This window comes from Vulpes vulpes, chromosome 13 (assembly GCF_048418805.1).
Source record: "Vulpes vulpes isolate BD-2025 chromosome 13, VulVul3, whole genome shotgun sequence".
Classification (NCBI taxonomy): domain Eukaryota; kingdom Metazoa; phylum Chordata; class Mammalia; order Carnivora; family Canidae; genus Vulpes; species Vulpes vulpes.
In genome coordinates, this window is record NC_132792.1 from 127,701,550 (window position 1) to 127,726,248 (window position 24,699).

General features: G+C 38.2%; 1 protein-coding gene across 8 annotated transcripts in view; it reads left to right on the top strand.

The window, feature by feature from the left end:
• Positions 1–24,699, top strand: part of RGS7 (regulator of G protein signaling 7) — a 501,308-nt gene that overhangs the window by 64,905 nt on the left and 411,704 nt on the right. For 3 of the 8 annotated variants that reach the window (XM_072732897.1, XM_072732894.1, XM_072732893.1), the window contains one exon: positions 4,352–4,507. The exons of the other annotated variants lie outside the window; for them this stretch is intronic. In XM_072732897.1, the coding sequence (XP_072588998.1) occupies positions 4,460–4,507 (48 nt within the window). In that variant the 5' untranslated portion in view covers positions 4,352–4,459. The remainder of the gene's footprint in view (positions 1–4,351; positions 4,508–24,699) is intronic. 8 annotated transcript variants of the gene reach the window in all.

Genomic DNA, 24,699 nt, shown 5'->3' on the forward strand with positions numbered 1-24,699 from the left:
TTTAGGACTTCCCAGAAATGAATATATTCCTTTAGAGGATTTTTTTAGGAACCCTCAGTTTGAAAATGGATGTAGACATTTGGACTATTTTACTTTTACTTGCTGACAGATAACCTTGGCATCTTCAGCAATACAGCTTCTTATCTGAGGTGATCAGAAGGAAGACCCCCTTCCTTTGCATCACTGGCCCCCAAATACTTCAGCACATTGACAGCAGATTCAGATGAAGTCATGGTGAGAATGCACTGAGCACTTTATAATGCTTGTGTCCTCCAGAAATCCTTGTCAGAGGGAGAATAAAAACATGCTGGTCTGCTCATCTGCTCAGCGATGAAGGAGCCTGAACTAGATACATGAGAAAGAACAGGAGCTTTGGAGCAGGACAAACCTGGAATCCAATTCTCAATCTTCTAATTTCTAGGCATGGGATCTCAGGCAACTTGTTTTACCTTTCCTACCTCAGTTTTCTCACAAGTTTCTACATCAAATAAAATATTAATTGATCTAAAATTGGTGCCTTGATTTTCTTTTTTTTTAACATTTGGATTTTTTAAAAGATTTTATTTATTTATTCATGAGAGACAGAGAGAAAGAGAGGCAGAGACACAGGCAGAGGGAAAAGCAGGCTCCATGCAGGGAGCCCAACGTGGGGCTCAATCCCGGGTCTCCAGGATCAGGCCCTGGGCTGAAGGTGGCGCTAAACTGCTGAGCCACCTGGGCTGCCCTGTGCCTTGATTTTCTAGAGGAATTCCTCTTTCAAATGATTTGACCTCTGTCATATATCTTGATTTTTTTTATTCAGGAAATGTGGCCACCACAGATGTCTAAGCCTGGTGGTTATTTCCCTTAGAACAGGGAAGGCATTTGACCCCTGGCATTGCATGAGGGGTCCATCTGTCACATAACAGATGTGTTTGCAGTAGGGATCCATATAAGTAACAATAATTGGAAAAATATTCCTTTGCCTTGGGTCATTTTATGAGGCAAAACACCTCTTGGGAAAAGTAGATCCAGGAACTTATATGTCATACACTGTACTGGTGACCTCACTGTCACATAACCTTTATGCTCTGAGAGTAGGGTTCTACCTTTACCATAATTCTTTATGTTAAGAGGCAGATAGTAGTCCTTTTGTGTCCCCTGGACACATTGCAACTTTCCTCAGCATTGATCAGTTTATATTAATTTTGCAATAGCCACATGTTTCAGTGTTCAGTGGCTTTTTAAAAATACTGTAGCTTTAACTTGAGCATTAATGCCTGGTTATTTCATCATGACATACAGAAATTTATATCATGCAGCCTGTCACAAAAGTGCGTTCAGACGTTGGAATCTGCAGGTACTCAGCACTAATATCTAGATGCCCTTTGTTGATTGTGGTGGGTGGTGTAGATCATGAAGCAGAAGAAGGCTGCAAATGGTAGTTTATGGGACTGTGAAGCATCTTTAGTGATACTGCCTTTCTTGAGCAATGTGACATAACTCGAGACTTCTGGAAAATTACAGTAAGTCAGGCCGGCAGCAGCAAAGCTGCAGGGGGCTGCCTCTTATTCAGGATACTGCAAATACCTGATAGGAAGATCCCAGTTTGGACCAGATGGAGAAAAGGAGAAGAAGCTCAGATGTTGAATCAGACTGATTCCTGGTGAGGATAATTAGTCTGTTATTGAACAAGCAGACTGTCTATGCATTCAGACTTGCTGATGGAATAACACCATCATCCACCGCCCCCCTCTGTTTTTTGGAGACAGTGGGAATTCTTCCTGATAGTGTTTCTGGATTAGGTTGTAGAAGGAAAGGAAGTGGCTCGTGTATGAAATAATAGGAAAGCACTTCACACTCCTTTACTGGAGCTGAGGAAGTGGGCCAGTGTGCTATGGTAGAAAGTGGACTACATGGAGGCCATGTGTTTCAGTCTTAGTTTGACCATGAAGAAACAGTAGGAAACTGTCCCACTCACTTAGTTACCTTTTCACCTGTGCAGTGATCACTAAGGCTCTTTCTTCCTCAGTGCAACTATGTCTTTGGTATGGGAAAAGGTGATACAATTAGTGAGGTTGTATTAGAGGGAATGGGGATGATGGAGATGAAGACAGAGAGAATAGAAGTGACCTGAAAAAGAGAAAAGAAATTACCTTTATGTGATCAATAAACAAAAGGATTATGATTACACTTTCAGTTGTTTTCAGGTTGTTATTAATGCTCATGGTAGACCTTCAGAAATAAGGGATGTGACCGATAACTTATTTTGTAAGAAACCTGAACCTCTTAGGTTTGGTGTATATTTATGGGTGAGGGGTGGGGAAAGCCTGGGGCATGTAACCTGGAGGACTGTGTTCTGCAGAGGGCCTCCCAGTGATTGGAGGATATAATCAGGGAATCCAGCCCAGCAGGAAGAGGCCAGCCAAGACCAGTAAGGGGCCTTCTCATGAGCAGTTAGTACTTGAGAGGAGTTTTAAGATATTGTTTGAAGGCACTGACTATGGATTCAAGCTTCTTGAGTTTGAGATTTGGCTCTGTCACTTTTAGCTGTATGATCTTAGGATACTTACCCTTTATGTGACTCAGTTTTCTCATGTGTAAAATGAAGATGATAATAATTTTATTTCAGAGGGTTATTGTGGAGGTAACATGTAGAATACCTAGGGCAGACTTTTGTTTTGAGGATGATGAAGTACTTTTCCCTCTTAGATCTTCTAAGTACAGTTAAAAACCTTGGACTCTATATGTAAACAAACATAAGGAGATCATGAAGGGAGGAGAGCAGTCAGGCTGGCTAGTGACTTTGGGGCATGAGGAATGATATGGCTAATGAGTTCTCTAAGTTTTCTCTTTGTCACACACCCCAGACATGGTATAGGAAGAAGCCAGTGACCCAGATGTGCCAATGAGTACAGACAAGGAAAAAAAGAAAAAGCCCAACAAAAACCTGATCTCATTAGTCAAAGGAAGAAAAAGGATAACCCAGAAAGGCAAATACTTTTGGGTAATAGTTGCTCTGCTCCAGCCAAACACCATAGAAAAAAAATGTAGCCTCACCCAAATCATGCCAGCAAAGGCTTAAGTGGGGAGGCTAGACTGCTGTCCTCACAAGACTATACTGAGGTGACCAACACCCTCAGCAAGGTAGTGTCAGAGAAGAACAAGCAGAGAGTTGGGACTTCCCTCCACCACCCCACTGTCAGTGGAGACCAGGTATGGAGTCTGGACAAAAACAAAGCCCCCCTTGGGTGGTGTTAAAGGAGACCTAGTGGGGACTCAGGACTTTCCCCTTTTCCCAGGGGGAGCAAGAGCACCCCCACTGTGCTGTCTGTGGGCACCATGGGAGGAGCTGGAAATACCACCCCGCTGAAGAGTAATGAGGAGTTTCCCCCAACCCTAGGTATTAATGGAGGCCAGGCTGCAAAACTGCACTGTTGCCTCCACCTGGCAGTAGAGAGGTGGCATCCTTCCTCTTTCCTTGCCAGAACAGTGTCAGAAAAAGCCAACTAAAACACAATACTTAAATAAGAGTCTCCTAATGTGACAAAAATATCTAGATTTCAGTGTTCTGTGCAGTATGATGAAAATCATTCTGAAGTTCAGGAAGATCTCAAACCGAATGAAAAAAGCCATAGATAGACACCATCATGAAAATGCTAGAGAATGTTAGAATTATCTGACAAAGATTTCTAAGCAGCCATGATAAGAATACTTCAGTGAGCAATATGAACACACTTGAAACAAATGGGAAAAAAACCTTCAGCAAAGAAGTAAAAATTCTCAACAAAGAAATAGAAGATATGGAAAAGAATTGCATGACAAATTAAAAACTGAAAAATGTAGTAACTAAAAGAAAAAGCTCAGTTGAGATGGGCTCAACAGCAGAATGGGAGGAGGGAGAAGAAAGAATCAATGACGGGAAGATAAAACAATAGAAATTAGTTAATCTGAAAAGCAGGGAAACTAGACAAAATGAACAGATTTGGGGTCTGTGGGATTATGACAAAAGGTGTAATATTTGTGAGATGACAAAGAGAGTGGACTGAAAAGGTGATCAAAGCAATATTAGCCAAAAACTTTCCAAATTTGGCAAAAGATATACACCTATAGATTCAAGAAGCTGAATGAACTCCACACAAAATAAATCCAAAGTCATGCAAAAACACCATAATTAACCTTCTGAAAATAAAAAAGAAAAAAAATCCTAAAAGCTACCAGAGAAATATAATATTTTACCTATGGAAGAAAAAATTATATTTCTCACAGAAACATTCATTGGAAACTAGAAGGAAATGATATTATTTTTTAAGGGCTGAAAAAAAAATAATTGTCAATCCAGAACCCTATACCCAGCAAAAATATCTTTCAGGAGTGATGGGGAAATCAAAGCAACCTTCAAGATGAAGGAAAACAAAATTTGTTGTCATCAAAACTACCTTAAAAGAATGGCTAATGGAAGTTTTCTAAACAGAAAATAATGATAAAAGAGGAAACCTTGGAACATAAGGAAGGAACAGAGTATATGGTAAGTAAAAGTGGTAAATAACTGTTGCTTTTCCTTCTCTTGTGTTTTCTACAGTATGCTTGACGGTTGAAGCAAATAGTACAACACTGTCTGATGTGGCTCTAAATGTTTGCAAAGGACATATTTAAGCCAATTATATTATAAAAAGGACAGGTTAAGGGGACATAAAGGGAGTTAAGATTTCTAAATCACTCAAACTGGTAAAATAATGACACTGATAGGTTGTGATAAATCATCTATAATGTAAAACCTGAAGTAACAAATAAAAAAAGTTATGCAAAGAAATTGGCTTAAAAAGGCTATAAATATATCAAAATAAAATTCTATAAAATGTTCAAATAATCCATAGGAAGATAAGAAAAAGAAAACCAAGATACAAAAAACAGAGGTAATATAAAATAAAAGTAACAGAGGCAAACTTAAGCCCTGACATATTAACAATTACATGAAAAATAAATAGCCTAATACACAAGACAAAGACAGAGTTTGGCAGTGAATTTAGAAACATAACTCAAGAAAAGAAAATTAAAAATATCCCATTATGATCCCATTTATAATTGCTAAAGATAAAAATAAAATATTGCGTGTAAATCTAAACAAAACTTATACAAAAATTAAATGTTGAATCACTATTCTATGCTGATAAAACTCATAAAAAGATTTAAATAAATGGAGAGACATACCATGTTAATGGATTAAAAGACTCAAAATAGTAATGATGTCAGTTCCTCCCAAATTGATACAAAGGTTCAATATAATTCCTGTCAGAATCTCAGAAAGATTTTTTGAAGATATAAACAAGAATACTCTAAAATTCATAATGAAAGGCCAAGGAACTAGAATAGCTAAAACAATTTCAGAAAAGAATAATGTTGGAAGAAACAGTCTTATCAATTTCAAGACATTATATAACAAGTAATCAAGATTGTGTAGTATTGGCACATACATAGATCAATGAAACAGAATAGAGTAACCAGAAATAGACCCACAGAAATATGACCAACAGAGTTTTGACAGAGGTGCCCAAAAATTTAATGGAGGAAAGAGCATTTTTAACAAATGTGCTGAGGCAATTGGACAGTCATGAGGAAAAGTGGATCTTCATCTCATACCTCACATAAGTCTCACATCTTACATAAAAATTAAAGTACATCATGAACTTACTTATAAAGTGTAAAACTATAAAGCTTTTAGGAAAAACATAGAAAACCTTTAGGATATAGAATTAAGGAAAGAGTTTCAGTATTTGATATCAAAAGCATAATCCCTAAAACCAAACATTAATAAAATGGACTTCATCAAAATTTAATTTTGTTGTCTGAAATACCTTGTTCAGGGGCAGCTGGTGGCTCAGTGGTTGAGCATCTGCCTTTGACTCAGGCTGTGATCCTGGGGTCCTGGGATTGAGGCCCACATCAGGCTCCCCACAGGGAGCCTCCTTTCCCTCTGCGTATGCCTTTCTCTGTATCTCTCATCAATAAATAAATGAAATCTTTTAAAAAATGAAATACCTTGTTTAGAGTTTGAAAAGACAAGCTATAGAACAGGAAAGGATATTTGCAAACCATTTATTTGAGAATGGACTAGTACTTAAAATATAAAAGAGTTATCAAGACTCATCTGTAAAAAAAACCAAACAATCTAATTATAAAATGGCACACACACACACATACCCACAATCACACACATACCACATGGAATATTACTTAGCCATCAAAAAGAATGAGATCTTGCTATTTGCAACAACATGCATGGAACCAGAGTGTATTATCCTAAGCAAAATAAGTCAGAGAAAGACAAATACCATATGATTTCACTCCTATGTGGAATTTAGAGGAAAAAACTGATGAACATAGGGAGGAAGAAGGAAAAATAAAATAAGGTAAAAACAGGGAGGGAGGCAAACCATAAAAGAATTCTAACTGTTGGGAACAAACTGAGGGTTGCTGGAGGGGTAGGGGTGAGGGGAGCAGGGTAACTGGGTGATGGATATTAAGGAGGGCACCTGATGTAATGAGCGCTGGGTGTTATATGCAAATGATGAATCACTAAATTCTATCCCTGAAGCTCATAACACACTATATGTTAACTAAATTGAATTTAAATAAAATCTTAAGGAAAAAAGGATAACTATGCAGGTATCAGAATGACTGAAATAAAGAACAGCAACAGCCAATACTGGTGTAAGTACAGAAAAATTGAATCACTCATACATGACTCCTGGGAATGTAAAGTGGTGTTGGCATTCTGGAAAACAGTTTGGAAGTTTCTTTTAAACCTGAAACTACCATTTCATTTTCCAGCATTTGCAATCCTGAGCATTTATCCCAGGGAATTTATGGCTTATATTCACAGAAAAACTTGTACACAAGTGGTTGCAGCAGGCTTATTGGTAATAGCCTTGTATTTATTTGCTGGAGCTGTCATAACAAAGTACCAAAAACTGGGTGGCTTAACCAACAGATAATTATTGTCTCACACTTCTGGAAGCTAGAAGTCTTAAATCAAGGTGTCAGCAGGGTTTCCTTCTGAGCTGTAAGGAGAATCTGTTCCATATTTCTGTTCTAGCTTCTGGTGGTTTGCTGGCAGTTGTGGGTGTTCTTTGGCTTGCTAATGCATCACCCTGATCTCTGCTTTCATGTTTACATAGAGTTCTTCCTGTGTTTGTGCTAGTGTACAAATTTCCTCCTTTTTACAGACAGACGTCATATTGGATCAGGGGTACACCCTACTTCAGTATGACTTCATCTTAACTGACTATATCTGCAGCAATCCTATTTCCAAAAAAGATCACATTCTGAGGTACTGGGGGTTAGCACCACAACATATGAATTGGGGACATAATTCAACCAAACTGGAAACAACCTCAATGTCCTTTAACAGGTGAATGATTGAACTGTGATATATCATACCATAAAATACTACTCATCAATAAAAGGGGGACATGCATACCTGCAATAGTCTGGATGAATCTTTAGAAAGTTATGCTGAGTGAAGAAAGCCGCTGCTGAAAGTTTACATATGGCATAATCCCATTTATATTCCCAAAATAATATTCCCCAAATGACAAAATTATGGAAATGGATAACTGATTATGGATTGCCCAGAGTGATGAAGTAGATGGAGCATAGAGAAGTGTGTATGACTCTAGAAGGAAGGGCAGCATGAAAGATCTTTGTAGGAATGGAAAGACTCTGTGCTTTGTACCAGTATCAATATCCTGATTGTGATATTGCACTATACTTTTGCAAGGCACTATCTTTAGGAGAGATTGACTAATGGAATAAGATTCACAGGGTCTCTGTGTGTTAGTTCTTAAAACTTCATGCCAGTCGACAATTATCTCAAAATAAAGTTGTAATACCAAAAATACATAAGACTTAAGTGCATGCTACATAGCTACGTGCTCTATAAATCAGCATTTACTCAGTAAATGAGTAAATTAGCACTAAGTGTTCAGTTATTACCTTTGATAAATACCATTTTTCCCTGTAACTCCAGCACAGGGTGTGTCTACACATATGCATTTAGCATTACCTTCCCTTAAAGAACAAACATAGAAATGTAAGAAAATCAATAGGAACCACAACCCACTTTTCACCAGAACTGGGCTCTGCTCTTCCTTTCAGTTCTAAATGGAGCTCGCTGAGCTTTCTTGGATACTGAAGGAAGTAACATCTTTGTCCTAATTCTTTTTCATGTACTCCTGTGTATTTCTGTGCTCAGTCATATTATAGGGAAGTTTGGTGGTCTTGCTGCCTTCCACATTGCCATGATTTCCCATGGTTTTCATTGATGAATGAACCACTGAGAGCAGACACTAATTGTTGCATCCCACCATGAAGAAGGCATGCATGTTGGTGAAGGCCCCCAGGTGAAGGTTGTGGGTAGATGTTCCTTTTGTGGTGGAGTAAAGAGAGTGCTGCTCTTGTTTTTTCCTCAGAAAATAAGGAGATTGGAAACAGCAAACAAGATCCATTTTCAGTGGAACTAGAAGTCATCTGGCACCCCATGCTACAATGTATGAGGAAGGGTGGGCAAGTCAAGGAGTCAGGAAGAAGTGTGCAGAGACACTGAGTCAGGATGCTCACAATGACAGTTTATAGACAAAACACAACCTGAGGGGCAAAACAACCATTTACTGTTGAGAATAGCAGTACTGAGGTGCGTGGTGTGGTGGGGGAAGGATTGCTGGCTGTGGGCAAATAAGAAATCATACAGATGTGCCACAGTTGTGAGCTGGGGTAGTGAGGGAGCGTCTGTGCTTGTGAGTAGTCTGCAGCTGCTGGAAGTACCCTCACCCAGCCCTGTGTCCCAGAGAACCTGTCCAACAACCTGCCGGTATCTGTTCCGAGAAAAATTTATGTTCAGAGACACATGATAAGTTATAGGGGCAGATGAAAGAGATAAGGAGAAGAACCAGGAACAGGTTTTGTACAAAAGTAGTGCAGAAAAGACTAGATGAAGCAAAAACAAATGGCAGATGGAGAATGTACACCTAAAATTATTCCCTGAACAGAATGGTGTTTGTATTTAAATTTTTTTTTTTTAAAGAAAACAGTAACTTCCAGAAAATAAAAACCTAGATCATGTATATAAGAGGCCATGGAGGATGTGGTGAGGCAGTAGGAGAAAGTGAAACATGAGCTGATCAAGCCCAGGAAATAAGTGAAACAAAAAAATAAAATCATTAAGTATGAAGTCATGTTTGATTGCAGCATGAAGGAATTTAGAGATTATTGAAAATGTGGTAAGAGAAATGGGGGAGTGTTCATCAAAGAGTACAAAGTTTTGGTTTTATAAGATGAATAAGTCCTAGAGATCTACTATATAGCACAGTGGCCATAGTTATCAATACTGTGTTGTATACTTAAAATTTTGTTAAGATGGTGATCTTAAGTATTTCTATGATAAAAAAGTAATAAAGAGGGAAATAGGAAACATTTACAAGTGTTGGATATATCATGGCAAAGATTTGGTGATGGATTCATGACTGTGTATTTATCTCTAAACTAACAATTTGTATACATTAAATATGTACAGCTTTTGTGTGCCAGTCATACCTCAAAAAGTGGTTTAATAAATATGGCTACAGATGAGTGTGACAACATCAACTAAAGCAATCATAATGAAGATGATATAAGCAAGGGGTTAAAATGATTTGAAAAAATGATAAAAATGCAAAGTGGATCAACATATAGATATTTACTTTTCCTGAAGAAGAGAATCAAATAATGAAATTGAAAAAAAATCTGAAGATGCAACTCAAGAAAAATTTCCATAACCAAAAGAAGTCTTGAACCCAGAATTCAAGTGCATGTAATAGATAAAATAGATCTATAACCTAGTAAATTAAATGACTTCAGAATTGAAAAAAAACTATTTGGGCATAACAAAATGAAGAAGCTGGGCCCAGCCTTACATCTTCCCACAAAATTATTTAGAGCAGAAATAGAAGAAATTGGAACATTGCTCCCCCAAATTGTTTTTAATAGCAAGAGAATAAAAACAACCTAAATTTCTATCAATAGGGAACTATTTAAATAGATTATAATGTTATAGTATATTTATACAAGGGGAGATTATATGGCAGTTAGAGGAATACAGCAACTCTATGAATTGTCATAATATAGAGGTTTCCAAGATATATTTCAAGGGAAAAAAACGATGTATTGCTACTTCGTATGTATATTTTAGGATATATTTTTTAAAACCGGTAGTAGAGATTGTCAGGAGGCAGCAGTAAGAAGAATACCTTTCCCCTCTTTTACTCTCTTTTTGTACTGTATGCACATAATAATTAAGATAAAGAACTGAAAAGAAAAGAAATATACTTGTTTATTCAAAATATTGTCTGCATTAGAGCCTGAAAATTCACTGTTAGCGTCACTCTTCTCTTCTCTGCCTTCCATTTTAAGATGCAAATATTCATAGGCCAAGTAGCAAATTATGAGTCCCTTGGGAGAAAGAGACCATTATAATTCTTTTGCTTTTCTTCAGACTACTTTTATGAGAGAAGATGCTCAATAAACACTGATTGTCTGGACATTCACTAAGCTAAAATGAAGTGACAAAAGAGATTGCTTAAGAAGATTCATATTGTTGCTTGAGTGTGCAAATCTTACCACATTGTCAGCATTATTCCTGTTTAGCCAAATAAAACGGGGAATTGAGAATTGGAAATAAAATTAGCACTTCCAAGCCATTTCTTACTCTTCTTTAAGAACTGTATTTTTCCTTCTTGGGCAGAAAGGTGTATCTGTGCCTGTGTAAAGAATCATATTGACTTTTCAGGCCTTATCAAGAACTAAATGTACTAATGGCAGGAGTTGCCCCAAGTTAATTGTGTTTAGGCTAAACTGTTTACAGAGTATTTTTGAGATCCCCAGATTCTTCTGCACTTAGATTCATTCTGAACCAACCTTAAAGTCACTTATTTCAGTCATTTCCAAGATTTTTTGGAATCTCACTAATCCCTGTATTCCCAAGGTGATAAATCTAATTGGATCCCCCTAGTATCTCATACACAACCACATCACTGTTTTTCAGTCATTAGTGTGGCACATTTTGATCATGATTACATGCAGGCCTGTAAAGAGCACCTACATAGATTCATTAAAAATTTCAAATGACTAAGTCTCCATTTGAAATATGGGTACTTCTACTAAACAAATAGGTCTTTATTTTACTAATTTGGTTTCATTTCCTACTGTAACTCTTTGCAAGAGGTACATACAAGTGGCAGAACTGAGTGAAAAGTAGCAGCTGAAATGCCATGAGAAATGGCGGTGCTTGAGCTGTGGCTGGTAAGAAGTGTGCATGCTTCATTCTCTCCCTGTTGTCAACTAGAGCTCTGTGATATCAGTGGAAGGAGTTCCCTGACATGCTTTTATGGATAAATACCTTGCCTGCTCTTAACTCTGTGTTTCCATCTGGGGCCATTACCAAAGATCTACCGCTGATTTTAATTGCTACAAGGGAGAGAGATTCTCTCAAGGTTGGCAACGTTTCCTACCACAGAGGGTTTTAAAGAATCAAGTCAATATCTTAAACTACCATAGGACACAAACAGGAAGCCAGCATACTCCCAAGGTGACCATGTTTAAGAATATCTAAACAAGTGTTTTGTTAAGGGTGTGTTATCACATGTATTTTTACAGATGCAAGTGACTCATTGCACAAAGTGTTCCTACTAAATACTACCTTTCCTGAGACTGAAAAAATAGACAGCCTTCTTGGCTCATTATCTGAATTAGTAGGTACTGAGAAATGTCTTATCAGTCCTTATCATTATTGCTGGACTGTGGCTATTAATGTGTGGTCCTAATAACCCACTCTATTCCCCCCAACTAGAGCTGAATGGAGGTGAGCTAGCTATATTCAGTTGGTGTAGTGGGGAGGTCTAAAAATTGTTCTGCTGAGCCAGCCCTTGATTGCCTATGATATTAGATGCCATGAGTACACTCATAGCACACTGACTGTTCTGACCCTTGCTTCTCATTTCTGCCAGTAAAACAAAGTAGCTATCTAGATAATATAGGAGCATGTCTACTCTGCCAAAGTTAATTTGAATAGTCAATCCATCCTGTATAAGGAAATATTTTCTCAGTGCTCTGGTTGTGCTATAATCTGAAGGGGGATGATGCAGTTAGTTAAGCTTAATATGAGCTAGGAGGAATGTAGGCTTGCAATTTTCCATAGTCAATCATGAGATTGGGAGGAAATACTGAATGTACCCTCAGGGCATTTCCATGGGCAGTAATGAGTTTTTACTAATAATATAATTGTATTCATTTTAAACTTGGAAAAGTCATGAGTAATAAACCAGTTCAAACCTTCCATTAAAACCTTTTTTTCTAACCTAGTTTCTGTATTTTCCTTTTAAATACATTATAGTTTGTGTTTCCCTTCTCAGTTAATGTTATAATCATATCTGCATAGATTTATTAATGTTTCTTCATCTGCAAAATCTTCATAGCTATCCATGTTACAAAATCATAATAAACAACATTACTTTCAAGTATGAAGTTGCCTTAGAATGGCAACATTACTAAAAATGTTTAAGCAGTTCTGTTATTTGTGTAGTCTTCACATCCTCAAACAATTCAGGTTAAGTTTAGTTTAATTAATCTTTGTTCAGTTAATACAACCAATTTACTGTCTCATTAATACCACCTTTCTCTTTTTACACATTCAACAAGAATTTGATTGAGTGGCTGGCTATCAAGTATCAGCACCAGTCTAGATGCTGAAAATACAGAGAGGAACAAGACATGTGATGTCTCCACTTCCGATGGATGTAGGAAATTATGAAAGACTATCATTCTCACTCTAGTCTTGATGTCAAGCCAGATACTCTACAGTATTATAGTCTTTCAAACCCATCAGAGCTCAATATGCAAAACAAACAAACAAAAAAACCCCAAAACCAAAATTAACTACATTGCAGAAAGTAATAAGCCATTTCTGTTAGAGAAGAGACCCACAGTTACTTTTGTTCCTGATGGGTCAGTAGGAGAGGAAAGTTTTCTCACAGATGAAAGGATAAAGAGAAACCACCTCAGCATTTGACAATTGTGTGTGAATTGCCATGAAGGATTAGAATCTCAGAGAGCTTCAGGTGCAGCATTTCTGCATCCATCTGCCAGCTCTTTTCTAGGGGTCTTCACTAAATGTACAGAAGAAGTTTGATGCCAAATTATGGAATCAGAATAGGTTTGCTGAACTAATTTACCCCTAAAGTATGAGAAGCTTTTCTTAAATACAAGGCAGAGGAGTACTGAACGCTAGTGGTAGGGCAGAGAGATGAGACAGATCTCTCTTAAGCATTTTAGGACTTCATCAAATATACTACAGCAGTCTCCCAAAGGCTGGGAAAGGGAGCAGGAAAGCTGAGAGTGAGAGGCTTCATAGAATGTACTCTGTAGGCCTTCCAGAGGCTAGGGATCAGACAGCGTGCTGAGTTATCTTGAGGAATACTGAAAGCCAGGGGTGGGATTGGAGGAAGAAGAAAACTCTCTAGAGACCAAAAACAAACCACCCAAAACAAGACAAAAACAAACAAACAAAACATAAAATGGGCTGAAAAGTAAATTGAGACTTTTTTAGAGCTCGACAATTTGGCGTCTAGATGATATAGCTGAGCAATATTTCCAGAGACTTGCCAATGATCCAATCTTCCTAAAGAGAAGATCTTGATCATGTTTTTAAAATTTTGAGACCAGCAGATAACTTAATCTAACTAAAGCTAAACTATGCTTAGAATCATCTCAACTATAGGTTAACCTAACTCAGCCTTGATGGAATAAGGAATGCATTCTTTCTGGGAATTACTATTATTTACTTTAGTTTCTAATATTATTATCTAGTAAATATTTAATGTCTAATACATTATTATTTAATAATCTAATATTTATTAATATATATGATATATTAGATAATATATATTATCTAAAAATTACCTAATATCTATTAGAGAATATTCTAATATTATCTAGTATATGATATATATCTACTATATTAGATATATTTATCTATTATCTAGTATATCTAATCTAATAATCTAATACATAATAATTTATATTATCTAATATACTACCATGTCTGAACCACAACAAAAATTCATGAAGTATGCAAAGAAACCAGAAAGGAAATAGTCAATAAAATTCCAAGGAATGGACTAGATGATGCAGTTATCAGAAAAACTTTTAAAAACCCTATGATATATATGTTAAAGTATCGCAAACATTCACAGCAGAGGAAAGGATCGGTAAACTTGACTAAGTAAACAGGTGAACAAATGACTCAAATGATAACACAATGAAAAAATAGAATGAAGAAAATAAAACAGGCTACTTGGAACCTGGAGAAATATCAAATGATCTAATAAAAGGTAATTAGACCCTATGGAAGGAGAAAAGAAGAGGAGAGAGAAAAGAAATATTTGAAGAAAGAATGGCTGAGAATTTTTCAAAGCTGATTAAAGACCTCAACTTTAGAAAAAGAGCTAGAGAAAGACTGGGTATAGATGAGGTCAAGGACTGTTTTTCAGATTGGATGTTCAAGGAATACCCATATGAGGTTAGCATAATTTGAGCAGAAATCATAAGCCACAGTAAAATATGATTAAGAGCCTTCAAAGGTGAAACAAGTGCAAAAGCCTTAACTCAATAATAATCCTGGGGTGTTTGTGGACAGCAGAAAGCCAGTGAGGGGGAAGATGTAGGAAATAATTTGTGAAGGTCAGAAGGAGTGAGATTGTATGTGACTTTGAGTAGGTTGTTGCAAGAAGTGTTGGGCAAATATCACAATGGGAAGACATCAGAGAGACAATGCATTTGATGGCAGTAGGTTGAATTAAGGGGATACTTGGACAGCTTTTCATATCTGATTCCTTTTATTCCCCCTTTTGAGACACAAAAATGTTAATTTAGGAAAGATTCTCTAGTGGTCTGTCTAGTCAAGTATATCTGGAAGCATTGAGGTCATCTGGGTGAGGATTATAATACTTTTAAAGGTTATGAAATATGTTTACAATTTTGGACTTTTAAATTCACATTATAAAAGAGATATTTTAGCTAGGTTAATTCTTACCAATGGAAAATACACAGTTTCTCTTTTCACATAGGTCAGAAGGGAGATGATGAATGTTTTAGCCACTGCAATGACATTTAAAGTAGGAGCCAAGCAGAAGTCAAAAGGGACGGTACATGACTGGGCAGGGAGTTTTATTTGTATGAATGTTACTTTGTAGTCATTCTGAATGTAAGGTCTTCTGTATTTTTCATGGTGTAGGGCAGTAACCTCACTGAGAAAAATAAAGCAGACTGACCAGAGCTCTAATTGATCCCTTTATTTTTTTATTTTCATTTTTTTTTTTTAAGACAGATACTTAGTTCTGAGTTATCAGTACACTTTCTGGGGCATCAGAATGGAAAACATTGCTTCAGTTTTCTTGTAAACCATGGGATTATGGCTTAAATTTTGTCCATTAAAAAAGAAGTTCAAGTAGGTTTAGGTTGAAGTTCTATCCTTATAGGACTTATAATGTGAACAACAAAATAACCCCCAAGATCAAGAGAGGGGTATTTCTGCACCCAGAGATGGATGGAGGGAATGCATTTTTTTTGGTTCCATTTGTCTAATTTAAAATACAGTGCTTTAGACCAAGGATATGGGCTTGCTTGCACCATAAACTGTCCTTCGCCCCACTATTACCTGCCCACCAAAGTGGAGAAGCTCAGTGGGAATTGGCCCCATGGGAGAGGGAACACCCCTGTAAAGCTAGGAGACTGTAAAATTAGGGAATTGTCAAGGAAGCAGAGGCGACATTCCAGTGGAGACCGTGGAGTCAGGTAGGGCTGGCACCGTAAGCCTCCCAGAGTAGGTGAGGCTTAAGCCAGTTCTGAAGGAAGTGAGATGAATTAACTAAGATTTCATAATATTTAAGGTTTATGAGCTTATTTTATTTTATATTTATTTTTAAGATTTTATTTATTTATTTATTCACTCATGAGAGACACAGAGAGAGAGGCAGAGATATAGGCAGAGGGAGAAGCAGCCTCCCTGCCGGGAGCCTGATATGGGACTCCATACTAGGACTCCAGGATCATGACCTGAGCTGAAGGCAGATGCTCAACCACTGAGCCACACAGGCATCCTTCTGAGTTTATTTTAAAAAAACATATCTGCTCCTGTGTGCTATCCAGCTCATTTCACTTGCTGACAAATGCACTGCCAGAGGTAATGACATTCAGAAAGAACGAGCTATATTTTATTCAGCTTCATAATGCCCTAAGTTTGCCAACCAATTTTGAGTCCACAGCCCTAAGTGGCAAGGGTGATGATGTACACTGCAGGCTTTGCTGTTGTATTGTTTAGGCAGTATTGTAAAATTCCACTGGAAAATCTACAGATTAAGTTTTGAAAACCTGACTGGTCTAATTTGGGATACCTATGGTGCATCAAGATCGAGGACATATATTTATGGTTCAAAGAGTAGCAGATCTCCTTCTCATCATTGGAATCACCTTTCTTTCTTTTTCATTTTCTTTCTGCTTCAGGCTTTCTCTTTCATTCTCAATTTTTCTGACTTGATATTTTTTCTTCCGTTTTCCTTGCTATCTAAATCTGACCAGAAGCTTGTGGACATACAAGCTAAATGCACATTTTGGCAATTATTCTTTGAAAAAGCTGTGGAAAATTAGGTGATGAACATATCACCACTCTTACCACCTACTGGAATCTATTATGACACAAACAGTTAATTGGGCAGGAGGCCTTGCTTGAGCTCTCCCCGGAATGGAATGTGTGATTGAACCCAGTCCTCTTTCAGATTTATTTTTACTTGCTGGCATCCTCAGACATTGTTGTATATGTCCACCAGAAGGTGTCTACCCACGTTTCCACAAAATGCAGCATTGTGTTACAGTGTCACCTCCACAGTCCTCCTACCATGTTCAGCTAAGGCTTTTAGGCTAGTTACAAAACAGATTTTTATAAAAGAGACCCAGGGTTCTGTCAACTATTCCATTTTCCTTAGACTATTAAAACTCTGGAAACATGAGATGGTTGATTTGAGTTAGGGAAGAAAGTGGCAGGGATGGTCAGTGTTACTCCATATAATTAAAATCTCTAAAATAACTGTGTAATCAATTTCTTGTATATTTATTTAAACAAACAATCAAATGTGTAAAATACAGGTTTCTAATTGAACACGGACCATTGAACACATGGTTCATCTTAGCTCCCTTCTATAAGTCTGTGTAAATGCCAGTAAAAGACATAAAGATAGGTCAGTAGTGAAGAATGGAGGAGTCGGGAGTGGGTAGAGGTGCCCATTGCATTTTTAGAATATGTAAAGAGGTTGGAGGAGTGGAGACTGGGGAAAGAAAGCTGTAACTTATGCTTGCAGATGTCATCAAGCAACACTCCACAGATTTCCAGAAAAGCACACAATTAGAGGCTCTGGATATCACAGAGAGGATGAGGCAAAATCACAGGAAAATCTGTACATGCAGTGTTTAGACCTCCACTTTCTCTCCTGTAGCCACCCCTACCCTTTCTTCTGTAGAAGCCCAGAACCCTAAACTGGAGAAATTCTGGCCTCAGGGAACCAAGGCACACCGTGGCCATCATTCTCAAGCAGGGACTATTCTCCCCACCTTTCCAGGGGATATCTGTCAATATCTGGAGACATTTTTAGTTGTCACAACTTGAGGATGCTTCTGGCATCTAATTGTTACAGACCAGGGGTCTTCTAAATGTCCTATAATATATAGGACAGCCTTTGCAGCACAGAACTCTCTAGCCCAAGTGTCACCAGAATTAAGGATGAGAAGCCCCCTGGTAAGGGAAGCCCCCCGGTAAGGTGAGGAGAGGAAGAGTGCTGATTCAGAGAATTAAACTGGAGTCTGCATGTTGAACAGTGAGAGCCCCAGCTCCCCTTCCCACTCTGCTCCTAAATGCCAAATAGAAGGCAGGAGCATGGATGATTCTCTATGCAAGAGATAAGAAGAGGTCTTCATACAGGGGCTTTCAGGGCATGCTGGTAAAAATGCCTCTCATTGCCAAATTGTTCAACATTGAGGACTGACAGCTGGCAAGATCACCAATATCCACAAAGGTCCACTCAGTTTATTAACATATTAGTTTTTTTTAAGTTTTATTTATTTATTCATGAGAGAGACACACACACACAGAGGCAGACACAGGCCGAGGGAGAAGCAGGCTCCATGCAGAGAGCCTGACGTGGGGCTCAATCCCGGGTCTCCAGGATCACACCTGGGACTCAAGGTGGGGCTAAGCCACTGAGCCACCTGGGCTGCCCAACATATTAGTTTTAAATATGAGTGGCAAGAAAGAATTTTAGAAGTATTTCAGAATCCGACATTTTAGAACAATCTCTAAAGGGAAAGACACACACCTAAATAAACTGAAATTTAAATTCTAAAAAGTATAAACACAGGAAACAAAGTATAGAAAAAGGAACTCTTCAAAAACTCTAATAATATCCTCAGAGATAACAAAACAGTGTATTCTATGCTAAAAAAGGAATCATAGAACAGAAAGAACATTTTGAAATTAAAAATATGTGGCACTAAAAAAAAATTAGAAGAGTCAAATAAAAAAGTTGAAGAGCTTTCCTAGAAAGAAAAATAAGAGGCAAAGAAATTGACAATTGGAGAGAAAACAAAAACTGGGGCTCACTAGGACTATGGGAAGTCCTGTAGAGAATATAAATAACAAGGGGGGAAAGGAGTGAAATAGTGATGTTAGAATAATTCCCCAAACCAAGGAATAGGAGTCTCCAGAAAGAAACACCTGCCAAGTAGCCAACACCAAAAATTGAAACAGAATCATCCAGCCAAATCATTGCAGATTTTTAAAGAAAAATAGGTCCAAACAAAGGACTGGGAGTAGAAGTGGTATTGAGCTTCTTAGCAGCACTGATCTCTAGAAGCTCATGGACCAATCCCTTTGAGTCCTGAAGAACAGTAGCATGACTTAGTCACAGTGATCTACCTAGGAATCTGGCCAGTCAGACCCTTAATTAGGCAAGGAAGGAGTTAAGAAATTTGAAGACAGACAGAAACCCCCAAATCTACTTTCTATCCTTGTTTTCAAGTAGACGCTGGAAAAGAAAAGGAACAGAGAGATGGACTTGGGATCCTGGAAGCAAGGTACCAGCCTCGGTGAATGTCTGAGGACAGGTGCAGAACCACTTTCTAGGGGATTAGTGAGCATGCAGGCTAGCCTGAAGATGAAGGCAGAGGTCTCCAGGGAAAGAAAAATGAAACAATGATTTCCTGATTTGTTGGATTAGTAGAGCCCAGGTTTTAACTTAGGCTGGCTCAGACCTGACTGACTTGATTGTGACACATATAGAGAGGAAGAGTCTGGATTATAAGGCTCTTCTCGTAAATACAATCCCAGATCCAATATCTGAGGAGGTTTTAGGGAAAGGAAGGAAAAAGAGAACTTGTTTTGTTGTCACATTTTCTATCCCAAGGCCATGCTTATATTACTGAAAATAAAACTGTGCCTCTTGTTATGACTCTGAAATCTCTATTCAACGCTTAGAGAATGTTAGATGTGCCACAAATAAGTATTAGTTGAATAAGTGACTGAAGTTTTAAATATGAACCTTAGTATCACAAAATGTGGAAGAACACATAAGATCATAAGAAACCCTTAATACGTATATTGAAGGCAGATAACATGCAAGGAAAATAAGCATGTCTCTGGATGAGAAAGCTAAAGAAATGAAGGGGTGTTCAGCAGTGACTAAGAACTGGATAGAATTTTTAAGTTCAAGAAAAAGGAATGGAGAGATTTAGCCAATTATGGAGCAAAGCTAATCTGATAAAAGCCACTTTCAAAAATTAGATAATAATGGAGTCAGTGTGTGATCTTGACAATACCCAACTCCCTAGTCTTAGGGGTTTAGCTAACAGATTTAATAAGGTGCTTCCAATTATCTAAAATCATGGAAACCTGGCATGAAACCAGAGCTATGCATAAAAGCTGCAAAATAGTTTTTAAATAGGTGAATAACAGTCTTAAGAATTTGGTGTTAATCCTCAGAACACTGACATGGTTACAGTGAGATAGGGCAGAAGAATGGTGTATGGTTCTGAGGCTCTCAGATCTCAAGTGAGAATTTTGGATTGTTTCATGGCTCATGATTTTCCTCAAGTTCTCCACAAGATCCTTGTGCAGAACAGCTCTAATCCAGCTCCTGGAAACCAGGCTGTCTTGTACATTGAAAGGCAGCGAGGAGAAAGAGGGAGGTGGATGTAATTTGCTCTAGTGTATTACTCAGATAACTTGGGATCGAGGTGATGTGGGTGCTGCTATTTTACCTCATGATGCAATCAGTAATCAAAGTTCTAGTTTTTCCTGGAACTAAATGCCTATCTCATGTGTACCATTGACTCATTTATATGTGGTTCTCTGTGCCTCAGTCCTTGAATTGAATCTAGTCCGAGTTCATCCTTTTGCTTGTTCAGCCCTCTTGGAGCCTTGTCCCCCAAGCTTTGCCCTCTCACCCTAATTCTGCATTGTGAGGATAGATGTTGATCTTATAGGACTGCCTCTGGCTACACCTCTCATGGCTGTTGTCTCCTTGCCTATCAAAAATCTTCTCTGCATCTTTCTGGTGTCTGATGCCTTCCTGGATGCCCTGTACTACACCACCTTCTGGATACTCAGAATCAGCTGTATGTTTTAACTTTGCACGTGAACAGCTCTTTTTAAATTTTTAAAATTCCCTTCTCTTTGCCTTGTTGGTGAGGGAGAAATTCCTATCCCAGAGTTATAAGCTGGCCAAACACATGGCACCCAGTACTGGAGGATGAGATCAAGACAGTGTTTTAAGCACATACACTCATGGCCCAGGGGAGAACACTACAATGCAGAGTCACACGTAGCTGCACCTGGGAACAAAGTGAACAAGAAGAGGGTATGGGAAGCAGTATTTGAAGTAACAACAAGTTGGGGTAACTGGTTCCTAGGGGGGTATGTGATTGGCTTCTTTGAATAATTCTGTGGGCTGGTAGGGAGCTGAAGCCCACTACTCAGGGATAAGCAGGAACTGTGCCCATTCCTGGAAAGGAGGGCTGTTTAGCTAGGTGTCCTTATCCATAGAAGCACAATTGGGAGGGGAATTTGTGATTAGTCCTTTAGAGGCCCTCTTGGTTTTACCCAGCTATCAAGACACATATAATACTGGGCCTTAATACCTCTGTCCTTTATCTCCTGCCCCCTTCACTGCATTAACCTTTCCCTCTCCTGGAACATCATGGGCGAAAGTGAATGCACATTCACTGGACTGATCTCCTTAGTGTTAGAAAATAAAAATAGCTTGGTGGAAACCTCCAGATATCTGCCTGGATAACTTCATTTCATAGCTGAGGGAACCAAAGCTATGACATGCCCTGATCAACGTCACATAGTTATGACCAGAAAGTATATTCTCAAAAAGTGACTATAAAGTTTTAAGGATTTTCCATCAATAAATAGAATCAATGCCATATTTTTCTAAAGACATGTTCTTGTGAGAAACTATTTGTCTATAGTAAAATTTATAGAAATTTAAAAATACTCAAAGCAAGATATTAAGAGCTAAGTAAATAATGCTATATATTAGATAAACTCTTAAGATCTCTCCAAATTCAGGGTGTTATATTGTGGCTACTAATAAGCAACTTTAAGATTATCCATTATTTATTTTAGTTTAGAAAGGACAGTGATTTCTTGTCCCCCCCCCCCCCCCCCTTAAAACCATGGAGGCAGCATTTATTTGAATCCCTGACATGAAGTTCTGGGATCTTTGACTTGTTATGGCAGCATTTTCTGTGGATATTAGATCATGAAAGCCTGTTTCCCTTTTCTAGGTTCTAGCATTTGTAGCATCAAGATTTGCAACAATTGGGGAAGTGTAAGTTCTATGGGGCAGGCATCATGGATTCTTATTCTCTGATGCATCCTCACTATCTGGGCACATACCAGGTTTTTTTTTTTTAAGGATTTATTTATTTGTTTGTTTATGATAGACACACACACACAGAGAGAAAGAGAGAGAGAGAGAGAGAGAGAGAGAGAGAGAGAGGCAGAGACACAGGAGGAGGGAGAAGCAGGCTCCATGCCGGGAGCCCGACGTCGGACTCGATCCCGGGACTCCAGGATCATGCCCTGGGCCAAAGGCAGGTGCTAAACCGCTGAGCCACCCAGGGATCCCCTACCAGGTTTCTTATAAATGTCTGCTCAATAATGAGTAGACTGAGTGGTTTCCATACTAGTCCAACCTGCTTCCAGAAGCTGCCTCCTGGGTTAAGGAGTATACAACCCACCTGTTCAGATTAGTGAAGGCTCCTCTGTCTGTTGTATATTTGAAAGACACTGACAGATGGACAGTAATGCTCTAGTTTGTGCTTGTATAAAATAAGAAAGAAGAATTCCAGGGACCAGCTCTATTGGTTTTACCCACTCCGCTCTACCCATCTTGTCTAGAACCATTCCAATGCAAATATTCCTATGTTTACTGTGTTCCATTACAGGTTTCCTAGACAAGGGCTTTTGACTAGAAGTCGATTGGAGGAGCTGCAAAAAAATGTGCTCATTATGAGATGTTGGTATTTTATTTTAAAGACATTTATTTTATCTTAGAGAAAGAGCGCTTGCAAGTATGCAAACACCAGTGGGAGGGGCAGAAAGAATGGGAGAATCTCGAGCAGACTCCATGCTGAGTGCAAAGCCCAGAGTTGGGTGCTCAACTGACTATACCACCCAGGCACCCCAAGATGTTGGCCTTTTAAATAAATGAGATAAATATTGTGATATATTGGATTTCTTTATGAAATGTGAATAGCAGATAGTGCATAAATCTCTGGAAGAAGTGCAGCATCTCTGTAAAATTAAGAAATATAAACTTGAGGAAGTATCATTTAGGAATAACTAGCCTACAAATCTCTAAACAACAATAGTAAAATGTAAAAACTGGTCATGATTTTGAAGTAATGATTCAGAGATTAAACTTAGTTTCTGTTTTGCTTAGTGCTATTTTGCTTTAAAGCTCACATAGGAATCTCTATTCCCACAGGGCTGTTCATTAAGAACAGGTAAAACAACCTCTCTCATGAGAGTTATTGAGATTATTGATAGTGTCCGTGAACTTCTGGCAGCCATTTGTTGAAAGGTATTACTGCCTTGTGTATGATGTTATTAAGATAAAATATTCATTTACTTCACTGACAGTGAGACACTTGGCAATTTTATCCAGGAGCCATAGAATGCTTAGGTTCCTACCAGCCAAAAAGTGACCCTAAATATTTTAAGAATTCTAACAATGGGACATTAGTTATAGGCACACACATATCTCCTACACTCTCTTTGTAGTACTTGGGACCCATTCAGAGATGTCTCCTTCCCTTTCCCTTGCCAGGCACAGTGTGAGTTACCAAACATTGCAAGAGAAAATGGGGAATGGGGTGGGGGAGAGTGCTCCAACCTTATGTTTGGGGGTCTGAAATTCAGACTTTGAGGATATATAAAGTGTGCCCTAATGTTGACACATGATTTTATTTCACTCAAAAAAATCCCCTTTCTACCTATGCTTTGAAAATAAGTTATTTTCTTTGGCTTATCCACATAGTATATATGCAGTTCAAATTTATTATTTTTGTTTCAATCATAAAATTACCCTAATTTACCTGCACACAACACACTATAAGGAATCAGGGAAAATAGCATTTTTGATTTCTTGCTTTAAAAGTCTTCTGTTGAAACATATATATCTTAGGAAGGAATCCCATCTTAAGCTGATTTTAGTCAACTGCTTAGATATTTGCTAGACCTATACAAGAAATTAGTATAGTAATTAGTAATTATACAAGAAATTAGTAGAATGAAAAATGGGATGGATTTCGTTGTAGGGACAAGAAGCATTGGGATGGACAAAATGGGAATCAGAATGTTTTGTGGTTGAACTTCACAATTGTCTTTAATTTTCACAATATTATCTACTTACAAGGTAGGCATTTTTATCTCCATGTTAGAGATGAGGAGCCCAAGATTCAGAGGGGTTAAGTGGTTTATGCAAGTTCACATATGGAGCAAACCCCACAAATCTCTGCCATCTAATAAACTATAATACACTCTACTTTTTTGCCTTTCTAAACCTGAGTTGAATATCTTTTGAATTTTGACACAACTGCTTAGACTGGCTGCCCTGTGATAAAGCAAGAGTGCTACTTTGAAGAGAGATGTGGCCTTTTCAGGTAATAGCAGGTTGTTGATATATCCAACATAAAGTGGACAAAAATGGTTAGATTCCATTAAATGATGACTCAACCATTGAGGAAGTATTTAGAGTTGCCTTGTTTGTGCCCAACAGAAGCCAGGAGCAGAGCAGCAGTGCCAAGTAACCAGTCCATACTTTCTAGTCACTCAGTCTTGGGAGTTTCCTATAGGAAACAATAGAATGTTCAATAAATCAGCCGTGTGGCTTGGCTTGTGGGAATAGTAGGAGCTCAAGGAAGAGTGAGACCAGAAAAGCCACAGTGGTTGGAAGAACTCATGGTGAAAGTGGGGCTTTTCAAGGACCAAGGAGTGAGAGTTCCGGTGAGTACAGGGAAAATTGCGTATGAATGGGAGACAGTGTTTTGTAGCTGGAAGAGCACAGAACTGCCAGA